General features: G+C 37.8%; 1 protein-coding gene across 2 annotated transcripts in view; it reads left to right on the forward strand.

Moving 5' to 3' along the window:
* Positions 1-15,180, forward strand: part of LOC123523149 (uncharacterized) — a 251,417-nt gene that overhangs the window by 182,758 nt on the left and 53,479 nt on the right. For both annotated transcript variants that reach the window (XM_053549270.1, XM_053549271.1), the window contains exons 15-18: positions 3,915-4,031; positions 9,371-9,553; positions 13,160-13,326; positions 13,721-13,824. In XM_053549270.1, the coding sequence (XP_053405245.1) occupies positions 3,915-4,031; positions 9,371-9,553; positions 13,160-13,326; positions 13,721-13,824 (571 nt within the window). The remainder of the gene's footprint in view (positions 1-3,914; positions 4,032-9,370; positions 9,554-13,159; positions 13,327-13,720; positions 13,825-15,180) is intronic.

The following is a 15,180-nucleotide window of genomic DNA, read 5'->3' on the forward strand; positions in this document are numbered from 1 at the left end:
GACACTGGTGCAATAGGTCCTATTAAATCTATGGCTATTCTGTGGAAGGGTTCTTCAATCACTGGCATGTCTCCCAAAGGAACCTTCTTAACTCGGCCTTTCGGAATGGTCTTTTGGCATTTGTCACAAGATCGGCAAAATCGTCCAACTTCACTTGAAATCCCAGGCCAATAGAAACTTGACGTGATCCTGTCCTCTGTTTTCTTCGCTGAAAGATGTCCTCCAACGATCGATTCGTGAGCAAGTTCCATCACTCTTTTGCGTTTGCTTGCTGGTACGACAATCTGTTTGATCTCGTAGTCATACGCCCCTTTCGTCTGAAGATAAACTCTATACAGCACTCCATTTCTTATTGCAAATTTGTATTTTGCACCACCCTTGGTTTCGAGCATGTCTTCTGTCTTTGCTAAATCCCACAGCTTTTGCAATGCTTTATCTTCCTTCTGTGATGCCTTTAATGTCTCCACATTAACTTCTGTTTCACAGGAGGGTTTCGGCACATTCAGTGCTTTCATTGGTAGCTCTGCTTTTCTACTCTGTGATCTTGTCATAACCGCAGCTACTGATGTATAAGCAATCTTCTTTTTCCATTCAGGATCAGGTCTATCAAGTACACCAGGAACATTCCCAATGACTAAGTCACAAAGCAACGATTTTGGTACCATTGCCTCAATTTCTCCAATGTAATACGGAGTGTCAACCCATATCTTCGCCATAGGTACAACTTTGGCGTCCCCATCTATTGTGATCATCACTATTTCTTTGCCTAGAAATTGCTCTTCTTTGACTAAGTCTCGTCTTACAGCAGCGGATTCGCATCCAGTGTCCCTTAACACTTTTACTTCTTCTGTTCCTACGAATCCTCTCTGTACCTCTAAGTTCCTCTCCCCTTTTAAGCTGTCAATGGTACAAACTCCTGCAAGTATTGGGACTGACTCCCCACTTGCCAACTTCAATTTTCCGTCTTCAGTATTGTTTTTCAATGGACTGTTTTCTACTTCCGTTTGAACACACACTGCTGCTAACTTCTGGTCATTCTTTGCTGGAGCTGATCTCATCTGCTTACAATCTCTGGCTAATTGTCCTGCTTTATTACAGATAATGCAACTCTTTGGAGTGTTACTCCTGCTGTTTTGTCTACAGTCACGCGCTAAATGACCTGCTTTATTACATATAAAGCAGGTTTTCCGCAACCCATTCTTCTCTTCTGTCTTTCGACTGGACTGCTCATGATTGGTAGAGTTGTGCTTCCTTTGTTGCGCAACACTCTTAGACAATATTGAAGGTGTCCCCTTATGTGCTTCGATGTACTGCTCTGCAAGACGTGTTATCTCGTCCATCGACTTTGGTGTTCTCTCTTTCAGAAACACTGCTAATTCGGCCGAACAACCTTCAATAAACTGCTCTCTTACCATTAAATCACATAAGGATTCATACGTCTTTTCTATTCCAGCCAGTTCAGTCCAACGACTGAAGTATCTCTTTATTCTTGACACAAATTGGAAGACCGACTCTCCTTGGTCTGGTTTACTTTGTCGAAATTTAGATCTGAATCCCTCTTCAGTCAACTGATACTTCCTTAGGATCGCTTTCTTGAGAGAATCGTAATTACAGGCCTCTTCTTGTGGCATGCTTGTGTACACCTCCAGTCCCATTCCTGTTAAAAGCGAGCTAAGACTTATGGCCCAGCTCTCCTCTTCCCACTTTTGACTTTGAGCATATCTCTCAAACCTTTCCAGATATGCGTCAATGTTATCGTGCTCTTCATCAAACTTTGGAATCTTAGGTCAGTACGCCTTACAAGTATCAGTACTGTCTACTCTGTTGACCCTCAAACGCTCAATCTCTAAGTCTCTCTCCTTCGTTTGCAGTTCAAAGTTCATCTCCATCTGTCTCCTTTCTTCATCACGTCGTTGAGCTCTCTCTTCCCTTGCTATACATTCCTCTTCCTTATCTTTGATGAAAAGGATCAGGTCTCCACCGGACAATCCAAGTCTCTCGCGAAGTCTCAACTATTCATCGTAATACATCATGCTTGTTATGATAGCTGCAATATTATTATAGTAAATCCCGGACGAGCCCCCAATTTTTTCAAGTTTTGGGTTAACTATAATGGTGACAATATCTGAGGTATCTTCCAAGCAGTATACACGATGAAGGTTTCCTAGATATACTTGACTTGCTGTACCCCTAGACTTGCTTCACGTCTTAGACTTGCTTCGCTTCTTAGACGTGCTTCACTTCCTGGACTTGCTTCACGTCTTAAATTTGCTTCGCTTCTTAGACTTGCTTCGCTTCTTAGACTTGCTCCTTTAATTTAAATTGCTCCTCTCACTAGACTTGCTGCGCAACCTGGACTTGCTGCACTTGGAAGACTTACTCCTCCGAATTAGACTTGCTCCTTTTACTGGACTTGCTGCACAACCTGGACTTGCTGCACTTGGAAGACCTACTCCTCCGAATTGGACTTGCTCCTGTTACTGGACTTGCTGCACAACCTGGACTTGCTGCACTTGGAAGTCTTACTCGTCCAAATTGGACTTTCTCCTTTTACTGGACTTGTTGCGCAACCTGGACTTGCTGCACTTGGAATACTTACTCTTCCAAATTGGACTTGCTCCTTTTACTGGACTTGCTGCGCAACCTGGACTTGCTGCACTTGGAAGACTTACTCTTCTGAATTAGACTTGCTCCTCTTACTGGACTTGCTGCGCAACCTGGACTTGCTGCGCTTGGAAGACTAACTCTTCCGAATTGGACTTACACCTTTTACTGGACTTGCTGCGCAACCTGGACTTGCTGCGCTATGGAGACGTACTCCTCTAACTGAAACTCTTAAGTTTCGTTCGTGCCAATACTGGAGGTTTCTTTCTAAACCTTATTTTTTTCTCTCTTTCCTTTTATTTCTAATCCATTTCAAGTATATATACAAAACGCGCGAACTGGATAGAGAGACGCCATTGTGACGTCACGCGAACAAAAATAGCATACACAAAATGGCGGCAAACTGTGTTTGTTTTATACAAATAAATTGATATTTTTGACAATGGGAAATTTCGATCACTGTCTTCATCCAACAATGTATTATAGGCCTCTCTATATTTCTATGTATTATTTTCACGACGGCCATTATTCCCACAAAATGCAATGCACTAGTAAAATATCTTTCTAAATATAGGCTCATGAAACAACCTATTTGGCGAGGAATATCAATTCAATTCACTAAAGTTGCTTGTTGTTAAACCTAAGCGAAGTGGTTCAACAATGGGTCGCCTGTGTTAAAAATAGACCACGAGGTCAAATCATATAAAAACGCTGTTGGCTAAAGGCAACACTTTCTACCTGATATACAACAATGTACCTGCATTTAGAACCAGACTGGCTCAGAAGTAAATAAAATCCATTAAAATATGAAAAATGGTGTCTTTAACTCATTTGTATATAATAATTTTCGAAAAGATTATTGTTTGCCTATTTGAAATGGCTGTCATCTTGAATAAAAATTAATACTTTTGGATTTGCTTCCCTTTTAACGTTCGCCATGGGATATTTTACGCTTGCATCAGCTTTTGCAATACTTTCATCATTCCTATCCCACTGGCAAATAATAGGTGTCAGTTTGCAATTCGCTCAGAATAAAACGAACCATACTTTAGGCCGACTGACATTAATTAGAAGTTCTTAGGATTGTCCGCATAAGTGTTAAATGTTTAAAAGATCTGTCGCGCAATGTAATATTTGAAGCAAAAACTTCAATGGTATCTTTACCTTTTACCTACAAAACAAAAAGAAAACGAAGTTAAAGTACAAAAAAAACTGACAAATTTTAAGTTAACTATTTATTCATATTTTTGAAAGTTTTTAGCAATTGAGCTGATACATTATCATTTTTTATAACATTATAATTTTTTCAGGATTAACACCTTGTGAAAACGACGAATATAGGTGTGATACATACAAGTGTATTTCTGAAGAAAAGAGGTGTAATGCAATTCCTGATTGTGTGGATTTCAGCGATGAGAGGACTTGTGGTAAGTTCTTAATATTTTAAAACTTGTTTTCAGGTTACGCATGACGTAAAAAAATGACGCCGTATCTAGATTACTATACATACGAAATGGTGCATATAATATTTCTTAAATGTTGTTGCATGGTTAAGAAAAGCTTGGAAATTGCTTTCAATAAATATATAGCTGTGTGTGGATATGTGTGTGCGTTTGCGTGTTTGTGTGCGTGAGCGTGTACGATTATGTCAGTCATGGAGTTCAAGAACCATAGTATGTATTGTATACATTTTGGTGACTCTCCCCTACTATATTGATTGGTTACTGTTTTATTTTGTCACTTTAAAGCGTTTTAAAAATAACTTCGAGGAACGCTTACTTTTGGGGAAAATAAAGTCAACACTAATTTTAATATAAGGACCTTTCATTAAAAATAGAATAAATGGGGAGAGTTTCTGAAACAATAAGCTTTTAACTTCCTAATCAACCCTCTATGTTGACATATGTAACATGCACTTATGTTGAATAACAAACCAAAAATAGAACAATTTTGAAGTCAAAAATATATTCATTAGTTTGTAATTGACTTCTATAAGTTAACGACGAGCTACACATTTACAGGTGAAAACAGAAACGCTTAAAGTATCATGAAATAAAAAAAAACGTTATATTTGAACAGATGTGATCGCTTGCAACAAACCAGAAAGAAAACGCGCCCGAATATGTTATGCTCTACCCATAGGTATACTATAAGAACATGGTCATGAACAGGAAATCTATTAACCAATTTCAATCGCACGTTTATCATCTTCGGCAAATAGATAAAATATGTATTTAACTCGCGGTGGAGAACCCACGTGACTTGAAGGTACAGTCGATGGCTAAATATTACTAAATATAGTAACTTGGTCAGTCGACTCAGTGTTGTTATATTTTCTGGTCCTTTGGAATCGTGGAGTCCATTCAACATATGTCTAATAGAGTTCCGCTTAAGCCGGTGCTAGGGGGCGTGAGAGGTGTTGCACAATCCCATTACCTCTCATGAACAGACTCAATCAAACCGAGTCTGCTTTTATTCTTCGTGGTTGCACTCTTTGCTTCCAAAGGGTCTTTTTACAGATTTTATTTACTATCACAACAGCAATCTTTAAGTGCCGTGTGGCGGCTGTAAAAAGTCTCCCCGTACTTGGATTCAGTGTTGTTATATTTTCTGGTCCTTTGGAATCATGGAGTCCATTCAACATATGTCTAATAGAGTTCCGCTTAAGTCGGTGCTAGGGGGCGTGAGAGGTGTTGCACAATCCCATTACCTCTCATGAACAGACTCAAACAAACCGAGTCTGCTATTATTCTTCGTGGTTGCACTCTTTGCTTCCAAAGGGTCTTTTTACAGATTTTATTATACCTTTTTTAATACTAGGTGGATTTTCTTCAAATAAAGAGCAAAAACCCTGGGAAAGAAAGCACGTTTTTCGTCTGTAAGTCAGAAATGTTACCATTATTTAGAAATCTTTGCCCAACTGATTTTGCGTCGAAGGAAGCCAAGTTTACATTCAACATTAGCTAGATTATACGAAGTTTTTCTCATCTTTCCTGTTATCCTTTCTGATATTGCAACGTGGTCCTCTTTTTGTGTACTTAATAGATGACTTCTAACGATTTCGGTTCCATCCTCTATCATCACAACTGTGTGACTCTGGTCTGTTATCAGCCATCAGATTGTCTTTCTGATCTATCTGGATGTCTATATTCTTTTGAACCATTTCTAGTGTTCTTACATTTCTCTGCCAAGACAGACTTACCTTACTGGCATACATCACATGACCGGCAAAACCTTGTTGCTTCATTTGTTATGGTTGGCCAGTGAAAACTTGTTCGTATTCCATCAACTGTCTCTTTAGCTGGTAAGTGTCCCCTGACTATTGACTTATGAGCAAATGTCATAACACTTCTCCTGAACTGTGTTGGGACTACTATATGTGTAACAACTCTTTTTTTTTTCTGCTCGGAGATTCTATATAATACACTCTTCGTCACTTCATAATGAAACCTGACACCTGTTTTTGTTTTCAGTTTCGCCTTATCTGTAGCATAAGTCCAAAGTGTCTTTAACGTCTTATTATCTTTCTGAGCATTTTTCATTTGCTCAACTTTAAACCTTTGTTCTTTGACTTTGCAAACCTAAGACGGTTCCGTAGTTTCTACTTTCATTGCATGCTGGGTGTTCGTCATCCCAGTTGCAGCAACATCTTCGCTGTATGAAGACTGTCTTTCATCTCGTGTTTTCCAGTTTATGTCTGGCCAATCTGAAACTCCTCTTATATTACCAATTATCACATATCATGTTTGGCACACCCTTTGCCTCAATTTCACCTGTAAAATATGGTGTATCAGCCTGTATCCTTGCTGCAGGAACTGTGCTTGAACGTCCATCAATCGCAACCATTAGATACCTATTATCCAACATTTGACTCCCTGATACGAGGTCTTTCCTCACAGCCGCCAACACACAGCCTGTGTTACTCGAAAGCTGGACATCCTTATCGCCTATATATCCTTTCTTCAATACCAAGTTCTTCTCACCTGTTGCTGACTCAATGGTACAGGTGCTTGCTATGACCGAAATGGTTTTTCCACGTGCTAACATAAACCGTCCATCTTCTATGCAGTCCTTTAACTGTTCGTCATCTAAACATATTGCTATAACTGAGGCCGCAACTTTCCTGTCATCAGACTGTCTGTCTTTCTGCGCTGGGTCTTCCTTTCTCCAGTTTGTGGGTATGGAATCTTGCATGCCATGCCTATTTTTTGTCTTTCCTCATAGGATCCCCTCCTAGCTAAAGCAGCACCGCTTATTTTTATGCCCCCGAAGGGAGGCATATAGTTTTTGAACCGTCTGTCCGTCTGTCGGTCTGTCCGCAATTTTCGTGTCCGGTCCATATCTTTGTCATCCATGGATGGATTTTCAAATAACTTGGCATGAATGTGTACCACAGTAAGACCACGTGTCGCGTGCAAGACCCAGGTCCGTAGCTCAAAGGTCAAGGTCACACTTAGACATTAAAGGTCATTTTTTATGATAGTGCATTGATGGGCGTGTCCGGTCCATATCTTTGTCATCCATGGATGGATTTTTAAATAACTTGGCATGAATGTGTACCACAGTAAGACGACGTGTCGCGCGCAAGACCCAGGTCCGTAGCTCAAAGGTCAAGGTCACACTTAGACGTTAAAGGTCATTTTCATGATAGTGCATTGATGGGCGTGTCCGGTCCATACTTTGTCATCCATGGATGGATTTTCAAGTCACTACGCATAAATGTGTGGCACAGTAAGACGACGTGTCGCGCGCAAGAACCAGGGCTATAGCTCAAAGGTCAAGGTCACACTTAGACGTTAAAGGTCATATTTCATGATAGTGCATTGATGGGCGTGTCCGGTCCATATCTTTGTCATCTATGGATGGATTTTCAAAAAACTTGGCATGAATGTGTACCACAGTAAGACGACGTGTCGCGTGCAAGACCCAGGTCCGTAGCTCAAAGTTCAAGGTCACACTTAGACGTTAAAGGTCATTTTTCATGATAGTGCATTGATGGGCGTGTCCGGTCCATATCTTTGTCATCCATGGATGGATTTTCAAGTAACTACGCATAAATGTGTGGTACAGTAAGACAACGTGTCGCGCGCAAGACCCAGGTCTGTAGTTCAAAGGTCAAGGTCACTATTAGACGTTAAAGGCCATATTCCATGATAGTGCATTGATGGGCGTGTCCCGCCCATATCTTTGTCATCCATGGATGGATTTTCAAAAAACTTTGCATGAATGTGTACCACAGTAAGACGACGTGTCGCGCGCAAGACCCAGGTCCGTAGCTCAAAGGTCAAGGTCACACTTAGAGGTTAAAGGTTATTTTTCATGATAGTGCATTGATGGGCGTGTCCGGTCCATATCTTTGTCATCCATGGATGGATTTTCAAGTAACTACGCATAAATGTGTGGCGCAGTAAGACAACGTGTCGCGCGCAAGACCCAGGTCTGTAGCTCAAAGGTCAAGGTCACACTTAGACGCTAAAGGTCATATTTCATGATAGTGCATTGATGGGCGTGTCCAGTCCATATCTTTGTCATTCATGGATGGATTTTCAAATAACTTAACATGAATGTGTACCACAGTAAGACGACGTGTCGCGCGCAAGACCCAGGTCCGTAGCTTAAAGGTCAAGGTCACACTTAGACGTAAAGGTCATTTTTCATGATAGTGCATTGATGGGCGTGTCCAGTCCATATCTTTGTCATCCATGGATGGATTTTCAAGTCACTACGCATAAATGTGTGGCACAGTAAGACGACGTGTCGCGCACACGACCCAGGTCTAGTTATTTCAAAATCCATCCATAAATGTCAAACTTATACTAACTCAAGTTAGGTCAAGGTCATACTAACAAAATACCCATTTTTGATAGGTCTTTCCCACTGACAGATAATTTTATAACCTTGACCCCTGAATGAATCTTGAAGATCCAATTGTCCTAAACTCTAACATCGGCCATAACTATCATTCAAAGTGCCATCGGGGGCATGTGTCATCCTATGGAGACAGCTCTTGTTCTCTTGGATATGTCTCTGCATTCCCTAGCTATATGACGTTCCTTCTTACATATAATATATACAAGCTTTTTAAAAGCTGGCCTTTCTCTTTGTGTAGGCTGAGACACTGGTTGAACCTCGGTCGAAGGCTGTGGCTTCTTGCTGCATGACAAATTTCTTTTATTCATCCGGTTAGATGTGATAGAGCCACCGTGAGCTTCAATATATTATTCTGCCAACTGTGTTGTCTCAGCTCTCGAGTTTGCAACTCTTTCCTTTAAGAATTAGGCAAGCTCCTTGGAACAAGTTTAGATGAACTGTTTTTGATCATAAGGTCTTTCCTCCATATGAGATACTAAGTCATACGTGGAAGATTCTAAGTGGTACGTTAGACAAATATAAATCTCTCTGCTGGCACCAGGACGCTGCCATAATTTATTGAACAGCGTGTTTAGGGTGCGTAATGTGCGATTGAAATGGATAGTTCATGATCGTGGTTTTTATAGTTTACTTAAAGTAGGGTATAATATTTATAGTAACATTTTATTTACGGTATGGTGTCAGTGGAATAAATAATAATAGTTGAAAATCAAGATATTAGAATATCTTTGCACGAATGAAATAAATACCATATATGGATGAGGTATTTTTAAAATCATTGTGTGTGTTAATTATATTGATTATGTACTGTTAATATTTTGCAATCCATGTCGTAATTTGAAACAAAAATAAAAATCAATGGTCACTCTTTATTCTTAAAATATCTGCTCAATAGATATAATGTCCTGTAAACAGTCTTTCCACTGCGATGGGTTCAGGTGCATCTCAAAGCAACAAATTGGCAACTCAATTCCTGATTGTGAAGATGGTAGCGATGAGAAGTCTTATTTTCTGTATTGGTGTTCGTGTGACGAAATGTGGAAATCTGGATATCATTCCACTGGGTATTACCAATTAGGTATGCTAAAGCCTGTATCATTTTGAACAGTTACGTTACACTGTCTTTGTCAATAAATTTATATTTAAGGTGACTCTGAAACAAAGGAATGCAGCGATGGTGTTTAAAACAAGTTGTTTTTTGTCTTCCGTTTTAGCACTATTTAGCCAGAAGTGCCCATGGTATGCTTTCAAGCTGGTTTGTTGCCAGTCGGCCGTCCACAGTTTTAAGAACACCTCCGTTTAAACATCAGAGCTTAAAAGCTGTTCCAATTAATTTTTGACCTCGATTAGTTAGTTATATTGCATTAAAAATTGTCACAATATAGAATCGTTAGAAGACTTAACAGGCGGGGGACTCTATGATAGGTAGTTCCTCAATCCAACCGGGACTGACTGAGATTTGTGTCTTCTGGGTTGTTTTGTCGGGTCCTTAAGGGTGTTTTCCTTGTTGTTCTGTTTTCTGCAAAGGCATTGATTACATGCGTTTAAGGTTCTTAAGTATTGCAAAATATTCAAGAGCATTTTTGTGTTTCACATAACATGCCTTCAGTTGCCTTTGCGTATGTTAGGGTTTCACCTGGCAGGAAAAAGTTTTATTTACACTGTTCTGTCCTGTGATACTGGAACATGATTTAGGTGTTCCTATATTTGTTTGTTTTGTCCATGTGTATTTTCTTTGGGTGAGTGTGTCCGTTTGGTCAAGATCCCAGTTTCTAACATAATTTGTTTTTTTCTCACTGTGATTGTAAAAATGTGGATTCCTGTTTATAATATTAGTTTTCATTTACATAAGATCATCAATCTTGGTGTACAGTACAGCAAGCTTATGTCAAAAATAGCTTTGGGTGACATTTGGGGTCACTGTTACTAAAAATAGAAAATGATTCCACACATCTTTAGTTTTGGTACACCTATTCTCATCAAACTTGGTGTTATGATGGCTTTTATCAAACACAGATGTTGGGAATGTATTTGGGGTCACTCTGGTCAGGGTCGACGTAACTGTACATAGAAAACAAAGAAAAACATGGTTTCTGCTGATTCACATTATTTAAAATTAGATAATTAATCTGCAGAGTTTGAAAGTTCCTATCTGGTCAAGAGCGTTGGAGTGATCGTTTGTGCTGTGGAACATATGGATCGCGAGTCAGATCCCAGTCGGAACCTATTTTTTGTGATAACATATTATTTCAATGCCATTGAGTCAAGTTTAAGGTTCCAATTACTAAGAATAGTTTTTACTATGATCAACAAAAAGGTGGTTGACAGTTTATAACTTTAGAATGAATGAACAAAGGCACAAATTTTCAGTAAAGCTACTAGCAGGTAATAGTACACATGAAACAATAAAGATGGTCCCAATGGTCACTTGTAACACTTACAACATAAGCACATTTTAAAATGGCCGATATTTTTCAGATAAATAGCTTTACAGTTCTATAAAATGATCTAAATCATTACAAAACGACACAAAGCGATATGGTAGCTCATGCTCAATTAATTTGTGATTTTAGTAGATGGCATAATTTGACTTGTACACTACGCGAATAATATCTGTAATATTTTCTTTACTTGAAATATATTTATAGCATATCTTGGTGAATATAAGGCTACGAAGATTGACTCTTTAACGGAGTTAAGGATAACATGGTGTAATAGCCATATTTCATATCTTGTAACTGGATGGTAATATTTAAATTAATTTGGTCATTTTAAAGACATTCAAAATTAAATTAAACTTTTCACCGAGAGATGTTTTAAATTTTATCATTTTTGGGGGAGATAATCGGTATTGAAGTTAACATTGATGCCTATGGGAAATATATAATTTCTTTGATTATGAGAATCTGAACTTGAGTTTCGAGAAACTTTTGCGGTGTAGAAAGCTGCATTTTATGATTCTGATACAAATATCAAAACGAAATCTAAAATTCCCCATAGGGAAAAGGAGAAAATCATTTTTCTAGTTTTCAGGGAAGGTAACTCATGAAAAACTAAAATTATTAGGGGAGGTAATCTAAAGGAAATTTTTGAGAACTTCTGTCATTATATAACTTTTCAATATGCACCTTATTTCTGTCGTTTGACATTTTTAAAGCTTACATCACAAAGTTGTATGTACGCTTTTGGTGTAATTGAGGCCTATTACACCATGTTATCCTTAACATTTTGAACAATTCAAATTTCTGAATATTAAACATCATTTCATCCATTAGTCAAAAGGTCAAACCATATATCATAGAAATATGGTGCGAATGCCCCTACCCTTAATTGGCCATCTCTGTATAAACCCCGGGCATTGCATATCTCCACTTAAAACTTGCCGAAGAATAATGAATTCTGATCAGAGGGCGATAGTTTGCGTTAAATTAAGTTGTGCATTATATCTTCTTTGGCAGCAGCACACTGCCTCTTCGCAAACATTTAAAGATTTTAGCATACAAAACACACGCTATCTTGACTCAGTATTACTACTTGTAGAGAAACCTGGCTGTATGATAATATCTTTCAATGGAAATAATACAACCTTGAGATAGGATTGACCGCCTGTCAAAAACGTAAAAGGTCAAGAAACCCCTCTGTGTTTAACGTTAGCTCAACAAATTGACCTCTTACACTATTTCCTTTTCCAGACCATCAAATATGATATCAGGCGAATGTAAAAATCTGCTTGTCCAGCAAGTAAGTAGGCTCGTGAGAGCTCTGGGAGCAGCGGATATCAAGCAGCAGTTGTACCTGACTTTCCGTCATATTTATCTCACTGTAGTATCCTCTTAGTATCTAGAAGTGCATTCTCATTCATCGTCAAAATCCCGAGACGAACCTCTGATTTATTCATTTTGATTCATTTAGTAAAGATGTACACACGTAATAAATGCTGCGAGTGTTTTCAGTCATTGTTCTTAATTTTTCGACATGCCAAATTCAAACATGAGCATAATTTGCTACATGTAGTAAGACAAAGTTTCGTGCATTCTGTTAACATTGTGTCCACCGTCTGTAAGAGATAAGACTGCAGAAGCGAATTCCTCCTTTGAATGAGCTGCTACATAATTCAGACTTCAAAGCATTTTATTTTAAATGTATCAATACATTCATAAATGTTTGTGCTAGTGACCACCTGATTAATCTATAGATAACAGCAGTTTATAAAACAATGCGTTATATGAACATATGCAAAACTGAACTAAAAGTGTTATTTTGGTGGTTTTAAACAATAAATTTGACATTTACATCATGCTTTTGAACAAGGGCTCTTGCATATGAATAGTTAATGACTGCATTTTAAATTGCTATAAACTTAGCTTCAAATGCATAAAGTATAAGTATGGACAGTTCTGGTGTTTTATCTGGCTGGATTAGATAACACCTTAAATCCAGGCTTCATCCTCTGGCCCAATAAGTAAAATGTTACTGTTACATGAAACTGAATAATTACCCAAATTTAAAGAGAGATATTCAATGTAATACATTATTCAACGGACTTTAATCATACTATATACTTCACATGAAACCATTTATGTCGCAAATACTTCGGCAGACAAGAAACTCACTGGCGCTTCGCTAAACCACAGTGAATTCAAACATACAATGTTTCACCTGAAGTACTTATTCTTCTGTTTAGGTTCTTCACCCTGTTTCTGTAACTTCACCTCTATTGGTCACCCTAATGGTGAAATAACAGCAACGATCAACATAGATGAAACGTTACTAACGAGTAGAGGCTACGGATATTATACGGATGCTTGTGGAGAAATGACCAAAAAACCTGGCACTGTATGCTACCTAAAGGTAATATGGGTAACAATTTGCAATAGTGCTTTACTTCCTGTACTTGTGGTTTTGTGAAAACTGACTACTTTCGAAATATACTTTTCAGGCGTATGCTATCAACTTGTTTCAGTTGGTTTGATTTTATTTGTATGATTCTCCTCAGTGAGCAATTCTGAGGTAGCGTAAATGAGGTCTGTCTCACTTCTTTATACATGCAGATGTGTTTATTAATTTCATTTACATCGGGATAATTAAGATAGAAATACAAAAATGTTTTGATACGAAATTCCGTCTTAGAAATAGGCGTTGAGCTTTGTTGTTATACTGTAACTAAACGTAATGACAGAATGAACGTGTTGAAATAATTACGGAATCCATAAACATCACAGGATTGTTTTTATTGTTGTTGTAGATGCGAAATAGATGTAAGTTTGCCATAAAGTCTGCTTTTCTTGTTGATGATCAGTATGTCAGTGATAATTCGACGAATTGCCAGTGCTCGGTTTGGACATACAGGTACGTAACGAAGTCAATAATTGTGGACAACAAAGGTTTAGGATAATGTGATAACATAATTATTTCCCTTAGCAGATATAACTGAATAGTACTGATCAGTTTCCACCGCGGAAAAATAAATAATACAGTGAACAAAAACGCTTGATGAGCCCCGTTAAAGTTTTAAATGCAGCAAGCGTTCCACAATTTTTGATTTTAAAATCCATGTTATGATATTTAAACCATTGAAACTAACCTTTTCATCACGTTGCGCTTAACCTTCGAACATGTGAAGAAAAACAAAACATGTGTGTCAAATTATGAACTTTCTCTGCATTTGTGACATTATTGTAGACATTTTTCTAGACTTTAAAACACGAAAAATTATTGACGTTTTGTACATTTTTAAACGAGCAGTTTACACGCGACTACAAATTTATTTTCAGATATTATTGTCACGTAAGCAAAACTTGCAAGGCTTCATAAAAAAAGTTTATTTGCGAACATGGCAAAATCCACTTCGGAAATTCGTTTAGTGATTATTTTCTGTTTCTCATACTACTAATAGTCTGTCTATATTTCTGAAGGAGTGTTATAGTAATTGCCTTTGATGACATTCTTATTTAGTGTTCCACACCAAAATTGAAAATGAGTAAGAATTCAGGGGACTATCGCCATCTTAAGATTTTAGTAGGGTAATATTTTGTTGATACAATGGAATATTTAAGGCAAAGCCTTTTATAAAGGCTCTTTTTGTCATCTGTATGTTCATAACAAGGTCAAGAGTATCATAGAAGATGCTGATTTTCCCTATGTTACAGAACATAAATGACCGTTTATAAGTTACTGCCATTTTACTGATGTTCAAAATATCACGGTGCTAACAAACGGGTAAGTTTCTACTATTTGTCAAGCATTTTTATCATCAAATCCTTCTGTAGTATAATTGAAGCACTATCATCGAAAGTGTTTAATAATATAATTTTTTTCCTTAAGGTTTGGCAAACGACTTTTTTCACTTTCTGTTATTTTGAACTTTATCCAATGTTTCCTTTAAATCTATATCTATTCTCACATCGATGAATTTTAATATAAACCTACAAGAAAGCTTATGAAAAGTTGAAAAGTCGAAGTTTGTAACGCGACAATTGTCGTGCAAATGTCAACTTATCGACTGAATTTGTAGGGCGAAAAGTATAAATTTAAGTCTTAATTTCTACTTTTGGTGCCAGTGCTTTGGCAGATAATTTCGCGATGCTTAAATTTCGACTTTTCGTTCTAGGGTTAGAGTTAGGGTCACTTAGTTAAGGGTTAGGGTTAGGGTTAGTTAGTAAGTCCCAGAACGAAAAGTCGAAATTTAAGAGATAATATCGCGAT

The sequence above is a fragment of the Mercenaria mercenaria genome, chromosome 8, assembly GCF_021730395.1.
Source record: "Mercenaria mercenaria strain notata chromosome 8, MADL_Memer_1, whole genome shotgun sequence".
Taxonomy (NCBI): Eukaryota; Metazoa; Mollusca; class Bivalvia; order Venerida; family Veneridae; genus Mercenaria; species Mercenaria mercenaria.